This window comes from Amblyomma maculatum, chromosome 9 (genome assembly GCF_055883805.1).
Source record: "Amblyomma maculatum isolate TAMU_Amacu chromosome 9, ASM5588380v1, whole genome shotgun sequence".
Lineage (NCBI taxonomy): Eukaryota > Metazoa > Arthropoda > Arachnida > Ixodida > Ixodidae > Amblyomma > Amblyomma maculatum.
This window is the reverse complement of record NC_139352.1, coordinates 50,095,216-50,109,549: the sequence shown is the minus strand read 5'-3', so window position 1 is coordinate 50,109,549 and position 14,334 is coordinate 50,095,216. Positions and strand designations below refer to the sequence as shown.

At 44.3% G+C, this 14,334-nt stretch overlaps 1 protein-coding gene across 2 annotated transcripts in view; it reads left to right on the top strand.

Annotated features, from left to right (window-relative positions):
* Nucleotides 1–254: 254 nt before the first annotated feature.
* LOC146179032 (phosphatidylinositol-3,5-bisphosphate 3-phosphatase MTMR14-like) overlaps nucleotides 255–14,334 on the top strand; it is a 33,925-nt gene continuing 19,845 nt past the window's right edge. Inside the window, exons 1-6 of one of the 2 annotated variants that reach the window (XM_084578750.1) lie at nucleotides 255–494; nucleotides 2,865–2,930; nucleotides 3,647–3,747; nucleotides 4,668–4,791; nucleotides 9,764–9,839; nucleotides 10,650–10,736. In XM_084578750.1, coding sequence (XP_084434876.1) covers nucleotides 264–494; nucleotides 2,865–2,930; nucleotides 3,647–3,747; nucleotides 4,668–4,791; nucleotides 9,764–9,839; nucleotides 10,650–10,736 — 685 coding nt within the window. In that variant the 5' untranslated portion in view covers nucleotides 255–263. The remainder of the gene's footprint in view (nucleotides 495–2,864; nucleotides 2,931–3,646; nucleotides 3,748–4,667; nucleotides 4,792–9,763; nucleotides 9,840–10,649; nucleotides 10,737–14,334) is intronic. The other variant, XM_084578749.1, reaches the window with a different exon arrangement.

The window sequence follows — 14,334 nt, the reverse complement described above, 5'->3', positions numbered from 1 at the left end:
TGATTTCTCTCGGAAACCGCTGCTGCCACCTAGAGCATTTCAAATCTCCTGCCTTGTTTTGGTATTCAGAAAATTTGCCTGCAACTCTGCAGCATAACAATATTTCACAAAAAAGTTATATTGTGAAGCACGCAAGGAGACATGACCACCGTAACGTAACCTATCATAAAAGAGTTTTCAACCTCAAAACGAGCAACAACAAAAGACAAAAGTGTCAAGGAGCGTAGGCAGCGCCATCACCGCGGCGGCGTCTGGATCGTCACATGACCCTTGTCACAAATTGTCAACATGGCGTCTGCTGGCTGCGTGGTATGCATCGACGGTGCCAGTGTAAGCGCATGTTTTCCAATCGCGCCAGTGCTTCAAGTGTAGGGACAATGGGTTCTCCGCGTCAGGCATTACAAATGGATGCTGTCAAGACGTCCGACCTCCAGAGTCTGTTGGAGTTTTGCACGAAAACCGTCTTCAGCTCGACGACGAGCAACGCCGAGCAGGTGAAGTAACGCAACACGTTATCAAAATATTGCCGCTCCGCAGTGCGGCCAGAGCTCTCACGCGGTGGTGAGTGAACCGCAAATATATAGAGTCGCCGCGAAAGCCGTTGCAGTTAACAGTGTGCAAACACTTGACAGCGATCGAGTGCATTTTCGGATGTCTTGATCCAAGCCGTCCGAGCTTATCGCTTTTTTGCACTGCTCTCCTGGAACCGTCTTTGCCGAGTAATTTAGTTCTTCTGGCTTTATAAGTCACCAGGCGTTGAAAAAACACCTGAATTATTGTGCCGCAGTTTGAGCTTAACACGTCTAGAGTTTAGTTCTTGAAACTCTTCTGAGACGTCGATGTCAGCACACAGTGAGTTGCAAAACGTTGGCATGCCAAACTCATTTGGCAGCTGACGGTATGCGCACGATGACACGTATCCAGAAAACGAAAAAAAAAAAAAAAGTGGAGGAGGGGAGAGGCTTGCAATTTGCTAAAGTTAAGCAGAAGATAAGTGAAAGCATATTTACAATGTAACTTGTTTCACATGTATATGCCAGCAGTAGTCGGTATGTCAGGGTGCATCTTGCAGCACGTGTCACAGCGAAAACAGCTTGGAGTCGCGGAAGCTCGCTGGCGTGATCGCGCATTTTCTCAGAGTTCATACTTAGCCTCCACCCTGTGAATACTCGTCCCTGAAAGACTAACCGCTCTTCGTCGCGTGCACATCACGTTGGTCCACCCATTTCCTGGTGCGTTCTTGTTTTTAATCGTTTTTGCCTGGCCGCCGAAGTAGCGCGCGGCACGCTGTCGTAGTCTATTGTCGTATGTAGGTTATCAAAGTGGCAGCGGCGGCGGCCACTTTTAATTTAAACCAGAAGGCCCATTAAGTGTGCGAAAGCGTAGTGGTTTATAGAGCATTTGGATGTCACTCCCCCTCCTTCCTTCCATCTGCTAGCTTTCTTCTTTTTTTGTGTGTGTGTGTGTTTTTTTCTCACTCACCTGTTCTTTTTTCATCTCCGTACACGCTAGAATTCAGCTAAGAGCCCGCTTGATCTGCCTCAACTCAAGGAACAAACACAGTTTTTTGTAATCTTATTGTTTTGGCGCATTTGAATAAATGCTAGCCTTGGTCATATTTCACTAGTCAGCATGCGGTATGTGCCTCTGCGCTCGCTACTGCGTTCTGATCTATGATTATTTGCCTTGGGATGCAAAAGTAACAGCAGACTGGGCACAGAATAAAGTGAGTGCTTTATTAATTTGACTCAGTGGTTTAGGTCTATTAAGTTAGCAGATGCTTTGAGGCAGGCATTAATAGCTATCTTTATCTGGTGACGTTTGAATGTCACAAGCGTTAATGCTGGTGCAGTACAAAGTGCTGATATACTGTGATACAAGGTAGCTACAAATATATCTCGAAACCTGCTGGAGTTCTCATGTGGAGTTGCTGACGGGCTGGTAGATAAAAATAAATCACTACTTCATATCTGTAGAGCAGGATGAAACCCTTTGTTAGTGTGTGCTTCCTTCCGGCTTACTCTGCACCTTTACATTGTTCTTGGCAATAGGAAACATTGTTTACCACTAGCATGGCATTTTTGGTAGCTTAACACTTACATCACTGGGTCTGTGTGTGTTTATTGGTGTAGACAGAAATAAATGGAGCATGCTACTGCTTCCTAACATTCTCTTCACACTTTGCCTAAATGAAACTGGCTGATGTGGTGTCAGCAGGCTGGTTGCAGATGCCATTGCAATTTTTAACGTACATTTTTTTTTTATCTTGGATAGTGAAGGTGTGACTGCTATGGGACATGGGGATAGCATGCTCAGGTTACCTGTGTCTGCAGTTGTGCATGTGTGTTTCTGTCTATTCATACACTAGAAACATGTCAGCATTACTTCCTTTATGAAAAGTTTTATTATAGCGAACTTACTGCACAATTTCATATCTAGATTTAAGAATCAAAATGGTGATATATGCATTGTTTAGTGGCACGTTAATTTGGAGCACCTTTAACAATGACTTCGTATTTGTTTACACTTTGTTGACTTTATATGGATTAATATTTTTCAACTACTTTCTAGGTTTAATATGAAAAAGTTGCATGAAGTTTTTTTGATTTCAAATAGCGTTTCTTTAGTATCCCATTTAGTACTCGTATGTGGAAAGTGCTGTGACGGTTTGGTAAGGAGTCCTTGTTTTAGCAATGTCAGTCCCCCCAAACACTTCAGATACAATCTCACATAGGTCCTGCACTAGCGGGGTGATTGAACATCCCTTTCAGTCTGCCTTTGTTAAGAGGTGGGCCTTTGACGTGTCAGATGTAGCTGCATCGTTCGTGTCCTGACTGGAGTCATTGTTCTTTACTCCCTCAAAGGCCCGCAGGAATGCTGACATCCAACAGAAGTGCGAGCAGCTCTTCGCCAAGGACTATGTGGTCAAAGTATGTGGACATAGTCTCTATATGTTCATTTTTAAGTGATGCTAGACTTTTTGTTAGTGTTTTTGTTGTAAAACTAGTTGTTGTTGTAAAACCATCTCCTCGTGCTTCTAAGGTAGGCAGTCAAATGACAGTGTGCATCTTAAGCACAAGCTCCCTTTTACTGCATCTAGTGCACACAAAACTGTGCTGTGATCTGGGCCCAAGTATCATGTTTTGAAATAGATGTAACATCAGTGGCGTTGTCATTTTTAAGATGGACACTTTCAAATAGAGCTTTTTTTTTTGTGTGTGTGTGTGTGTGTGAGAGAGAGAGAGAGAGAGAGAGAGAGAGCCAATTCCAGGCGATGAAATTTGAAATTAGGCGAAGTCAGCTGTAACTGTGAGTTTGCCCAGAGATCATTCCTTTGAAAAACTGGCAAAATTAAATGAGCCAAATAACTGCTGCTTTAAAGTGTATCAAATTAAAGCTTCTAAGGTGTTGCTGTAGATAAAAAGCTATCATGTTTTACTTGGTGTCTGGGGGGAAAAAAAAAAGGAAATTATTGCGTGCAGTGCAAATTTCACCGAGCACTCTCTCATTTTGAGGAGCTTTGTCAAGTGGGCGTCACCTTTCTTTTTAATGTTGTCGACGTTACAATGTCCCATGTACATGTGAATGACTGCATGTGTTTGTGTGACTATTTTTGATGACGCAGTTTATTCTTTGCCCCAAACAGGTCATTGAAAATGAGCAGGGTTCTATGAGCAGCACATACCCCAACAGGATATTCCTCTTGGAGCATCACTCTAGTGGCCAGAACAGCGACTCCTCTCCCAGGCAAGCCAGTTCCTCACAACATAGGTGCACAGTACCTGCTAACAGCCGTAAATCCTATAACATTTTTTTTTTTTTTTTTTTTTAAATATACCTTTTGCGTTTTTTGCTGCTTGATGGGATCATTAGCCCTGTTGCCTGAGCCAGCTGTTTTCCCGTACTATGGAAACCGGAGTCAACTTGTTTATGTCCTAGACTGTTATTGGTTTCTCTTGGTTGTAACTGGCCCAGATAGGTCTGGATTCTGGCACTGTCAACTTGCTGCTGGCTAGACGGTTGTTGTGTGTGTACCCTTTTCAAGCGAGCAAGATACAGTTCTGGAAGGAAAGCTTGCTTTAGTGAGAGCTTGTCACCATTTCTCTTTATACTTGACATGTGTCAAACTTTTGGTTGAATGGCATTGGTCCCTGTGAGCATCTCTGCTATAGGAATTCAGCCGTGTTCACTTTTTGGATAAACGTCAAGGGAGATAGCCAGCAAGCGTTGGGATCTCAGACTATTCATTGGCTATATTGGCTAAAAGTTGCACAAGAACAGAAAGGCAGTGGTTGAATCAAATGCTGAATGTAAAAGACTGATTTTAATGTGCTCCGTCTGCACATGGTGCTGCACATGCTTCATTGTTTGCATTTTGTTGCAGTGCTGTGCGCACCTTGATATTGGCAGTTTTTTTGTAGTAGTACTTGTATTTGTGTTACGCCTCTTTACTGCTGTAACTGTAAAGGTCATTCGGTTTTCAAAGGGTTGTAAGAACTTGCTGTGAGCTCCTGTTCTGCATTTTGGCAACACTTATAATGCTGGACTAGTGAGGCTAATTGATGCATGTTGGTAATAGTATGCTGTTGGTTTACCTGGGAGTAAATGAGATGCTTATTTAATGTAATTACCATAAGTGGTGGTGCCTTCTTACCAATGCTGTGCAGACCTGCTGGTGGTGGGCCGGGGTCCCTGCCCGACGTCCAGGACTTGCGGGAGCAGATCCAGAAAGCCCGTATTGCGAGGTGCCGCACCAGGTTCCCGGTCCCGGTCATCCTGTACGAAGGAAAGGTACGAAGCAACACATTCCAGTTTGTGAACAGCCAGTAAAGGAGCTGTTCAGTTCAGTTCAGGCGTTCAGTCGTGTCCGACTCTTCGTGACCCTATGGACCATGTCACGCCACGCTTTCCGGTCTCTCACTATCTTCTTAACATCACATAGCTTCATCTGCAATGCCTCGAGAATGCCATCTAACCATCGCGTTCGCTGCCTACCCCTTCTCCGGCGACCCTCAACCTTTCCCAACATCAAATCTTTCTCCAGCGACTCCTCTCTTCTCATCAGATGACCAAAGTAGCTGAGCTTTAACTTTAGAATTTGACCCTCCAATGAGCAGTCAGGGTTTATGGTCGACAATATCGACTGATTTGATCTTCTGGCAGTCCAAGGAACTCTTAAGAGTCTTCGCCAGCACCACAATTCAAACGCGTCAATTCTTCGGCGGTCAGCCTTTTTCACAGTCCAACTCTCGCATCCATACATCACAACTGGAAAGACCATAGCACGGGTTATACGGATCTTGGTTGGCAGACTAATGTCTCTGCTCTTTACTAGGCGGTCAAGGCTAACCATTGCTCTCTTTCCCAGAAGCAGGCGTCTCCTAATTTCATGGCTGCAGTCTCCTTCCGAGGTAATCTTGGCGCCCAAGAACAGAAAATCTGTCACAGCTTCCACTTCTTGTCCATTGATGCTCCAGGACTTGATAGGGCAAGACACCATGATCTTCGTCTTTTTAATGTTCAGTTTAAGCCCAAACTTCTCACTCTCTTCTTGTACGCGCATCAGAAGTCTCTTGAGTTCCACTTCACTTTCTGCCATTAAAGTGGTATCATCCGCATATCTAAGGTTGTTGATACGTTTTCCAGCAATCTTCACTCCAGCTGAAGACTCGTCCAGACCGGCCTTCCTCATGATGCACTCTGCATATAGGTTAAATAGGCAGGGCGATAGTATGCAGCCTTGCCTCACCCCTTTCTCAATCGGAAACCAATCAGTAAGACCATGCCCAGTTCTGACTGTGGCCTCTTGCCCTTCATACAGGTTCCTGAGGAGACAGATGAGGTGAATTGGAACTCCCATCTCTCGGAGAGCTTGCCACAATCTGCTGTGATCTACGCAGTCAAACGCTTTCGCATAATCAATAAAGCAGAAGTAAATGGGTTTCTGGAACTCTCTTGCTTTTTCCATGATCCAGCGAAGGTTGGCAATTTGGTCTCTAGTTCCTCTGCCCTTGCGAAACCCAGCTTGCACGTCCGGAAGCTCCCGATCCACATACTGCTGCAGCCTACCTTGCAGGATTTTTAACATCACCTTGCTAGCATGCGAAATAAGCGCGATCGTGCGGTAGTTGGAACAATCTTTGGCACTGCCTTTCTTTGGAATGGGGATGTAAACTGACCTCCTCCAATCCTGTGGCCACTGCAGGGTTGTCCAAATCTTTTGACATAATGTATGCAGTGTGTTAACAGCGTCGTGGTTGAGGTTTTGAAGCAACTCAGCTGGAATACCATCAATTCCGCTTGCTTTGTTCTTAGCAAGGCTGGCTAAGGCCCATTCAACTTCACTCTTCAGGATGCCCGGCTCGAGATCAGTAATCACAACCGTCCTATGTTGGGATTGCACATCCGGGTCCTTCTTGTACAGTTCTTCTGTGTATTCCTGCCACCTCTTCTTTATCTCTGAGGCTTCAGTGAGGTCCTTGCCTCGTTTGTCCTTTATCACGCCCAGCTTAGCACAGAAGCTTCCTTTGATATCTTTGATTGTCTTATACAGAGCTCTTGTGTTTCTTAATTGGCTGTTGTCCTCAACTGCTTGACACTGTATGTTCAGGAAGGCATTCTTATCTCTCCTTGCTATTTTCTGAAAATCCGCATTGAGAACCTTGTATCTTTCTCTTTCCCCCATACCTTTTGCCATCCTCCTTTCCTCAGCTATTTGCAAAGCCTCTTCAGATAACCAGTTTGCTTTTTTGCATTTCTTTTGCTTTGGAACTACCTTAGTAGCAACTTCTTGTATTATATCACGAACATCAGTCCACATCTCTTCGGGCTCTTTGTCTTCTAGATCTAATTCTTGAAATCGATTCCTCACTTCCACAGCATATTCTAATGGAATCTGATCCAGATCATACCTGAAAGGCCTTCTAGTTTTCTGCGTTTTCCTCAGTCGAAGCTTAATTTTGGCAACAAGAAGCTGATGATCGGTGCCACAATCGGCCCCAGGCCTTGTTTTTACTGCTTGTATAGCGCTTCTCCATCTCTGCCGGCAAATAATATAATCGATCTGATTCCTGTACAGACCGTCCGGTGAAATCCATGTGTACAGGCGCCTCTTGTGCTGTTGAAAATGAGTATTCGCTATGGTCAGGTTGTTTTCTTGACAGAACTCTACTAGCCTCTGCCCAGCTTCATTTGGCTCACCAAGACCGAACTTGCCTGTAATTCCGGATATTTCTTCACTCCCGACCTTAGCATTCCAGTCTCCTATGAGAAAAACGACGTCTGATGATGGGGCGCGGTCTAAAAGGCATTGTAGGTCCGCATAAAATCTCTCAACGTCAGCTTCTTCAGCAGCAGTGGTCGGTGCATAGACTTGGATAACTGTTATGTTGAAAGGGTGACCTTGGATCCGAAGTGAAATCATTCGGTCGTTTTTGGGGTTGTACCCTAGCACTGCTTTGCCCATTCTTCTGTTTACTATGAGAGCGACCCCATTCCTTCTCTTGGATTCGTGCCCACAATAAAAGACATAATGGTCGCCGGAGTTAAATTCTCCCATTCCGGTCCACTTGAGCTCGCTGATACCCAAGATATCAATGTTCAATCTGTCCATTTCTCGCTTGACGATATCCAGTTTACCTTGCGTCATAGATCTTACATTCCATGTTGCTATGTGACATATCTCCTTGCAACATCGGACTTTCCGGTCGCTTCCCGACACATCCACAACTGAGCGTCCTTTTGGCTTTAGCCCAGCCGCTTCATTCGTCCTGGAGCTACTAGGAATCGCCCTTTGTTCATCCCCAGTAACATGTGGGACGCCTTCCAACCTGGGGGGCTCATCTTCCGGCGCCATATCGATAATGGTATTGTGACTGGCCATAGGGTTTTCTTGGCAGGAAATACTGGAGTGGGTTGCCATTACCTTCTCCAGTGAATCACATTTTGTCAGAACTCTCTGCCGTGACCTGTCTATCTTGGGTGGCCCTACACAGCAGAGCTCACGACTTCATCGAGTTTCGCAAGCCCCTCCGCCACGACAAGGCAGTGATCCATGAAGGGGAAAGGAGCTGTGGCTAGGGACTAATGTTTATCATAACCAAGACATACTTGACATATAGATTTTTAGTGCCAGTGTAACTTGATAGCCAAGTTTAGTTTGGGACTGAGCATTGCAAACTGCAATTGAATTACAGTGATGACACCATGGTCTGTGTAGTACAGCCATCTTTGTCTCTTTTAACCACCAACGGAGGTGAAGATCAGGGAGTCCTCCACAGCTTCAACGTTCCGTGAACTCCTGCAGCGGATCCTGCACTAGTCCTCGTGTTTTAATTGCTTTAAAAGAGGTGAATTGAGTCGCACGCAGCGTTTCTTCCGCAAAGCTCGAGAGCACACACATTCACTCTTCCCAGGGGCCAAGATTAATCCTCGTTGCGACAGTGTTGAGAAAATAGCTGCGTGCGAACATTCCAGAGCACAGGCTATGTTTCCTGTGAACGTTTGTCATGCCAGTGCTTTGTGAAGGAGAATTCAACGAGTGCAAGTTGTGTCCGAGTATTTCTGAGAGCACGCACAAGACTTTGCAGTTGGGCTGTCATGTGCTTAATATCTTATCACGTGGAAGAGATAAGGTTACTGTCTGTAGGAGCTTTTATTGAATGCACATCGAGGTATGTGGATGGAGGCCATGAAATGCTTTTTCACTCGCGTTGCTGCAATCGGTCGTCCCCTCCCCCTCCCCTTCTTTTTTTGTCACTCCTGTTTGCGTTGCTGGCTTTTACGTGTCATGTCCCCATGTGGTTTCCCATGGTTGCTCTAGTAGAGAGGGAGATCAGAAATATAATCATACCTGTTTAGGCTGCCTGGTCTGTTGCAGAGTACATCTGTTGAAGAAGAGCATTTGCTTGCTTTTTTTTGTTTATAGCATATGCTTAGGGCTTGTGGGCATTAGAAGGAGCTCTCTGGCTTTACATGCTGTTGGCTTGACTGCAAGAATAGGTCACTGTTTGAAGCCAGTATTGCCATGCTGGCATGGTGAAAAAGGCATGCTGCTTATCGTGTAGTGGGAGTTGCAAGCACTGATAACATTAATATTGGCTTCTTCCATTTCTTTTATTTTATTGTTAACTTGTTAAAGCTCTGATATCTGACTGAATGATAGGTTTTAAAGCCTAGTAATTTTGAAACACACTACTTTAAATTTAGTTTATTGCAGCTTTGCAGAACCTTATTCCTTTTGGCCCAAGTCATTGTCTCATGCATGGTGTGCCTACCACTTGCTTGTGGTCTCAAGGAAAATATTGCTTACTGCTCCTGTGCGTTCAGCGCCACGAACCTGGTCACTTGGCTAAATGCAGTAGTAATTCAATTCTATGGGCATCCTTATTTATATGCGAAGTTGCACGTGGTTATTCCCCCCCTTCCCCGACATCAGAATTGTGTACCTCGCTTTGCTTTGTAAATGTAGTGCTTTGCTTGCATAAACAGTATCATTGTAACCAAGTCATTGCCTTCTATTGTTTAGCATAGTTTTATTGTACCGCGGTCTTCGCATAGCGCTGGGGCTTCTTGGATAAGATATCAAAGCTTTCCTGGTCAGTATTGGGGCAGTGTTGATGTGGGCTGTTCTGCGTAGCATATATTGTAAACCAATTTACCTTTAAAAATTTTTTTAAGGCTGTTTATATTGAAGTGTGTTTAGAATTTGCAAGTGCTATTATCTGTGTGTTTCAGCAGGTTTTTTTTTTTTTTCTGGCCTCAGCACATCTGTAGGTCAGCGACACTTGCCGGCGGCGCTGAGATATACAGCCGCTCTGGTTTCGACTTCCTCTTCTCTGGTGCGTAATGGTGATGTCTTTGATTGTGTGTCCAATCAACCGGTTTCGCCACAAATTGTTCCACTCCAATGCAATCTTTCCAATAGTTGATTCAGTGCTTAGAATGAATTTCGCCATAGCGAGCGTAGCCAAGGTGTTGCACGGGCATAGTTTAAAGGTATACTGAACATCCAATCATATTGAGAAAGCACTACAGCTGCATTCTTAAGACACGAACTGTAGTGATGCTCGCAAGCACGTGCCAGAGTGCTACACTTTCAAAAGTATGATCCAGGCAATTATGCTTGCACAATGTATCATGTTTGAGCTTTTCATAGTCGAACGGATGCAGCAGAATTTGTTAGGGGAAACACTTTGCTGTGGACGCATCACTAGTCACGAGGGTAGTGGCTGCGTTTGCATGCCCTTTCTTTTCCCAACATTTTTTACTTATGACTTGGGGAAGTTAGGGCGCATTATGTGATTCTTGCGTAGGAAGCTGAACTCGAGATATTATGTCACAAGAAGACTTGTCAGATTTTTTGTTTGTTTGTTTACTTTCATATGATAGGCAATCATAAATTGCCTGATTGTTTCCTCCTCATCTGTACTGTCCTGCTGTGTGCTGCACATAGTCAGATGCATGGAAGCGAGTGTTATCTTGAGCAGTGAGCACTGTCTCTCATGATGAAGTCAGTGCGTGCAGCAGTCACGAAGAAAGAGGGCAAGCCAAACACCAGTATGGTGTTGCCCCCATTGTTCCAATCTTGCTCGTGCGGGGGTACTGTCTCGAGCGTTGTCTCTTGCTGCAATGTTGACGCGTTTTTCCAGATAAGCGCTCGACGGAGAACAGGAGGAATGTGGACAATGGAAACACGAGGGCCGTCAACACAGAGTCTCTCCAGCCGCACTCTTTAGGTAAGCTGTCCCCGAGCTAACCTGTGACCCAAAGGTCGCCGTGTCGACGCTCTCTGCTTTTGAGAGACTCCAAGGAAAAAGTTGAGGTTGGCCTACACCGATAAATGACCTCATCCCAACAACAAGCACACTACTTTCACTGAAGGTGGGGGTTCCATGCGATAGAAAAAAGCCAAGAAATTAAATTCGGCAGTTAGACTCCCAGTGGATGCTTTCAAAACAGCGTTTATGTGAATGCTTTTTGTTGTTGTTGATGAAGGTCTTCGAAGCTTGGCCACACAGGCATTCAGTTCCAGTTAGTGGTTAGAAGTCTTTTTTTCACCGACGCCATGATTTTGAATCAAAGTAGGAGGGTGAGATTTTCTGTAATGCCAATTTTTTTTTCCTGGCATAAAAAAAAAGATATGAATCCTTTCCTGCCAAGCCGATATTCAACATGGCCACAGAGGGGCAAACAATAGACTTTTACAAAGAAAACAAAAATAATTTGTGTTCCTTAGCTGTCCTTTGGTAGTTTTATGTGTGCTTTCCTACAGTTTCTAGTTATTCACGCCATTTGATAAGAATGGATTTCAAAACGAGTTCTTCTATTCTGCCCTTGTGCACAGAAAGTTCACGCAACTGGAAACAAGTTTTTAGTTTCACCTATCTGTAAAGATAAGTGAAGGGCTTCGAGCTATGCTGTTTGGAGATATGCACAATGGCTGGATGCTCGTGCACTGTGGACTAATACCTTTGTACTTGCAAAACGCACGGGTAGTTTACTGACTTTGGAGGAAAGTTTTGGTCGTTGAGATCTAGATAAGCATTGTGTGGGCACCTGAGCGAATGCGTAGAGGTCCCTTTGTGTTTTGTTGGAGCACACTTTCTGGTTTTGCACCAGCTGGTGGAGCCTCCTGCATTGATACTGTGAGGGTGGAATGTGCAGGAACAGCACGGAAAAAGGCTCTAAGATAGGTTGTGTTTGTTATAAGTCACGCCTCTGGAACCTTCAGGGAACATTTACCTTTGCGTGCTGCTTTCCAGTGTCATTTAGTTATATGTAAAAAGACTTGTGCAGTTGTGTAACGTGTTGTGTAACTTCCTGCCGAGAGCATTCAAAGAACTTGCTAAAATGTGCGCCATTGGTTTTGCCCAATATCAATGATTGCAGTGGGCTAAGATTGTTGTTCAGCATATATGTAGGGTTTCAAGGTTGCCTCTTCGTGAAAAGGGGAAAAAATTTCTTCCCATTTCTAATCTGGTAACTACAGAATTCTACAACTCAACATCCATGATAGACAGGATGATATTTTCACCCCTATTGTCTACCTTGATGTTAGGAGCGACCAGTGGTGAACATTTTAGCAAGTTTTGTTTATTAAAATTTCTTCAAAGCTCTCAGCAAAAAGATACACAGCATGTTGCATAAGTGCACAAGATCTTTTACTTACAGGTAAATGTCATATTCTGAACCAGCATGCAAATATATGCATGTTCCCATCAATGTGACTTTATTAACTTTTTTAGTGTGAGAGCATTATTAGGCTATATCAAAAAATAAATGATAATTAGTGGTGTTGGTAAGTAATAATAATAGTAATAAATAATAATGTACTATATGATAATTAATGCAGTTATAAACAGAAATGATAAAACAATATAAGAGCAAGAATCAACACAATAACATTAAATAAGTAATTAATATAAAATAAAAACAAACACACCAAAAAGCAAAAATGGTAAAAAAAACATCGCGGCAATGCTAATGCTTTCTCATTCACCCAATGCAGTTCTGTAGTGACCTCTAAATGTTTTTTCCAAACATTCTTCCCACCTTTATTTCTTAAGAGTGATTGGCTTCCTACTTTCCTCATTGGCAGTTAGCTGTTCCTCACAGTCTTTGTCACATTTCAGTTGGGTATATCGAGAGATATACTCTGCTTAAGAGGAAAATATACAACAGTTGCATCTTACCTGTACTCACCTATGGGGCTGAAACCCGGCTAACCAAGAGGGCTAACCAACTTAAGCTGAGGACAACGCAGAGGGCTATGGAACGAAAAATGGTAGGGGTAACATTAAGAGATAGAAAGTGTGCAGAGTGGGTCAGAGAAATAACTCAAGTTACTGACATTCTAGTGGAAATCGAGAAGAAAAAAATGGGCATGGGCAGGACATGTAATGCGAAAAGAGAATAACCGATGGTCGCTAAGGGTAACAAACTGGATTCCAAGGAAAGTAAAGTGCAGGAGGGGGTGGCAGAAATTTAGGTGGGAGGATCAGGTTAAGAAGTTTGCAGGGGTTAAGTGGGTGCAGCTAGCACAGGACCGGGTTAATTGGAGGAAGATGGGAGATGCCTTTGCCCTGCAGTGGGCGTAGTCAGGCTGATGATGATGAGTCTGTAATTATGTAATTATCTGTAGACTGACATCAGTGCTGTGCAGCTGCGATGCTAGTTTCTCTAAACTTAGACATTAGATATTAGATGAACTTAGAACTTAGATATCAACCCAAAGTCTCACAGCGGTTTCAGTATTTCAAGATTTCTTTAGTGTCGAGTATCTTTAAAATACACGATACTTTAAAAATGCTTTTTCGATACCGATACTCCAATACTTTCATTTTCAGCACACGATACGTAATACCAATACAGTCGAACCCGGTTATATTGAACCCGTATATATCGAATTTTGGTTATATTGAACTCGCGAAATATCCCCTTGAAAATCCCATGTAAACGTATAGGAAAGCCGCGTCACATATCGAACTCAATTTCACCGGTCGTTCGATATATCGAACTCTGCACGACGCACTGGAAAGTGGGCCTTCCCCAAAGACGATCGCATCACCCGTAGCCGTTTGCCGCGTGACGTTTTCAAGCCACGCGCGGAAGGAATGAGAGGGGACAGTTCGGCAACGGCTGGTCTGGGCAGCGCTGCGCCCATTCCCCAAAGGCGCGCGCATATGCAGTTGTTTCCCGCGCGCCAACTCATGACGTTTACAAGCCATGTGCGTGGGTGTGGCCATTCTTTTGCCCAGCTATGTCTCTCCTTCAGCACGCGCAACGCATGCGCCAAGCCAGCTCAGCCCGTTTTCAGACAGACGTCGGACGCTTTCTCCAGCGTGTGTTGCGAACCCTCTGCGTGCGGCGGCGCGGCGACTGACGTGGCTATAGCACCTGCGGATGTTAAGAAGCAGCATCTCTATTTTCTTTTTTCTTTTTTTGTTCTGTTTTTGCGAGAGTCATTCTTTCTTATCGTTGTGCTGTATGCGCGGCGTAGCGTAAAGATATGGCGGCTGCGGACGTTAAGAAGCGGCAGGGTTTATTTATTTATTTATTTTTTTTTTTTTTCGGGGATGTTTATTATTATTATTTTTTATCGTTTATCCTTGCATGTATGAATCAGCGAAAGCGCGCCGTCGGCTGCTGCGATCATGACGCCCGCCCCAAGCGCGGCGTGATAAATCGAACTAGACTTGTGCTATCAAGCCATCACGGGCACTCTGCCAAGTTCGCTCCCCGCCACCACAGGAGCTATCAAAAGATAAACGCGCCCCGACGTTATCGCTGCGCAGCATCTTGGCACGCTGCCAATGAACTGTGGATGAGACGACC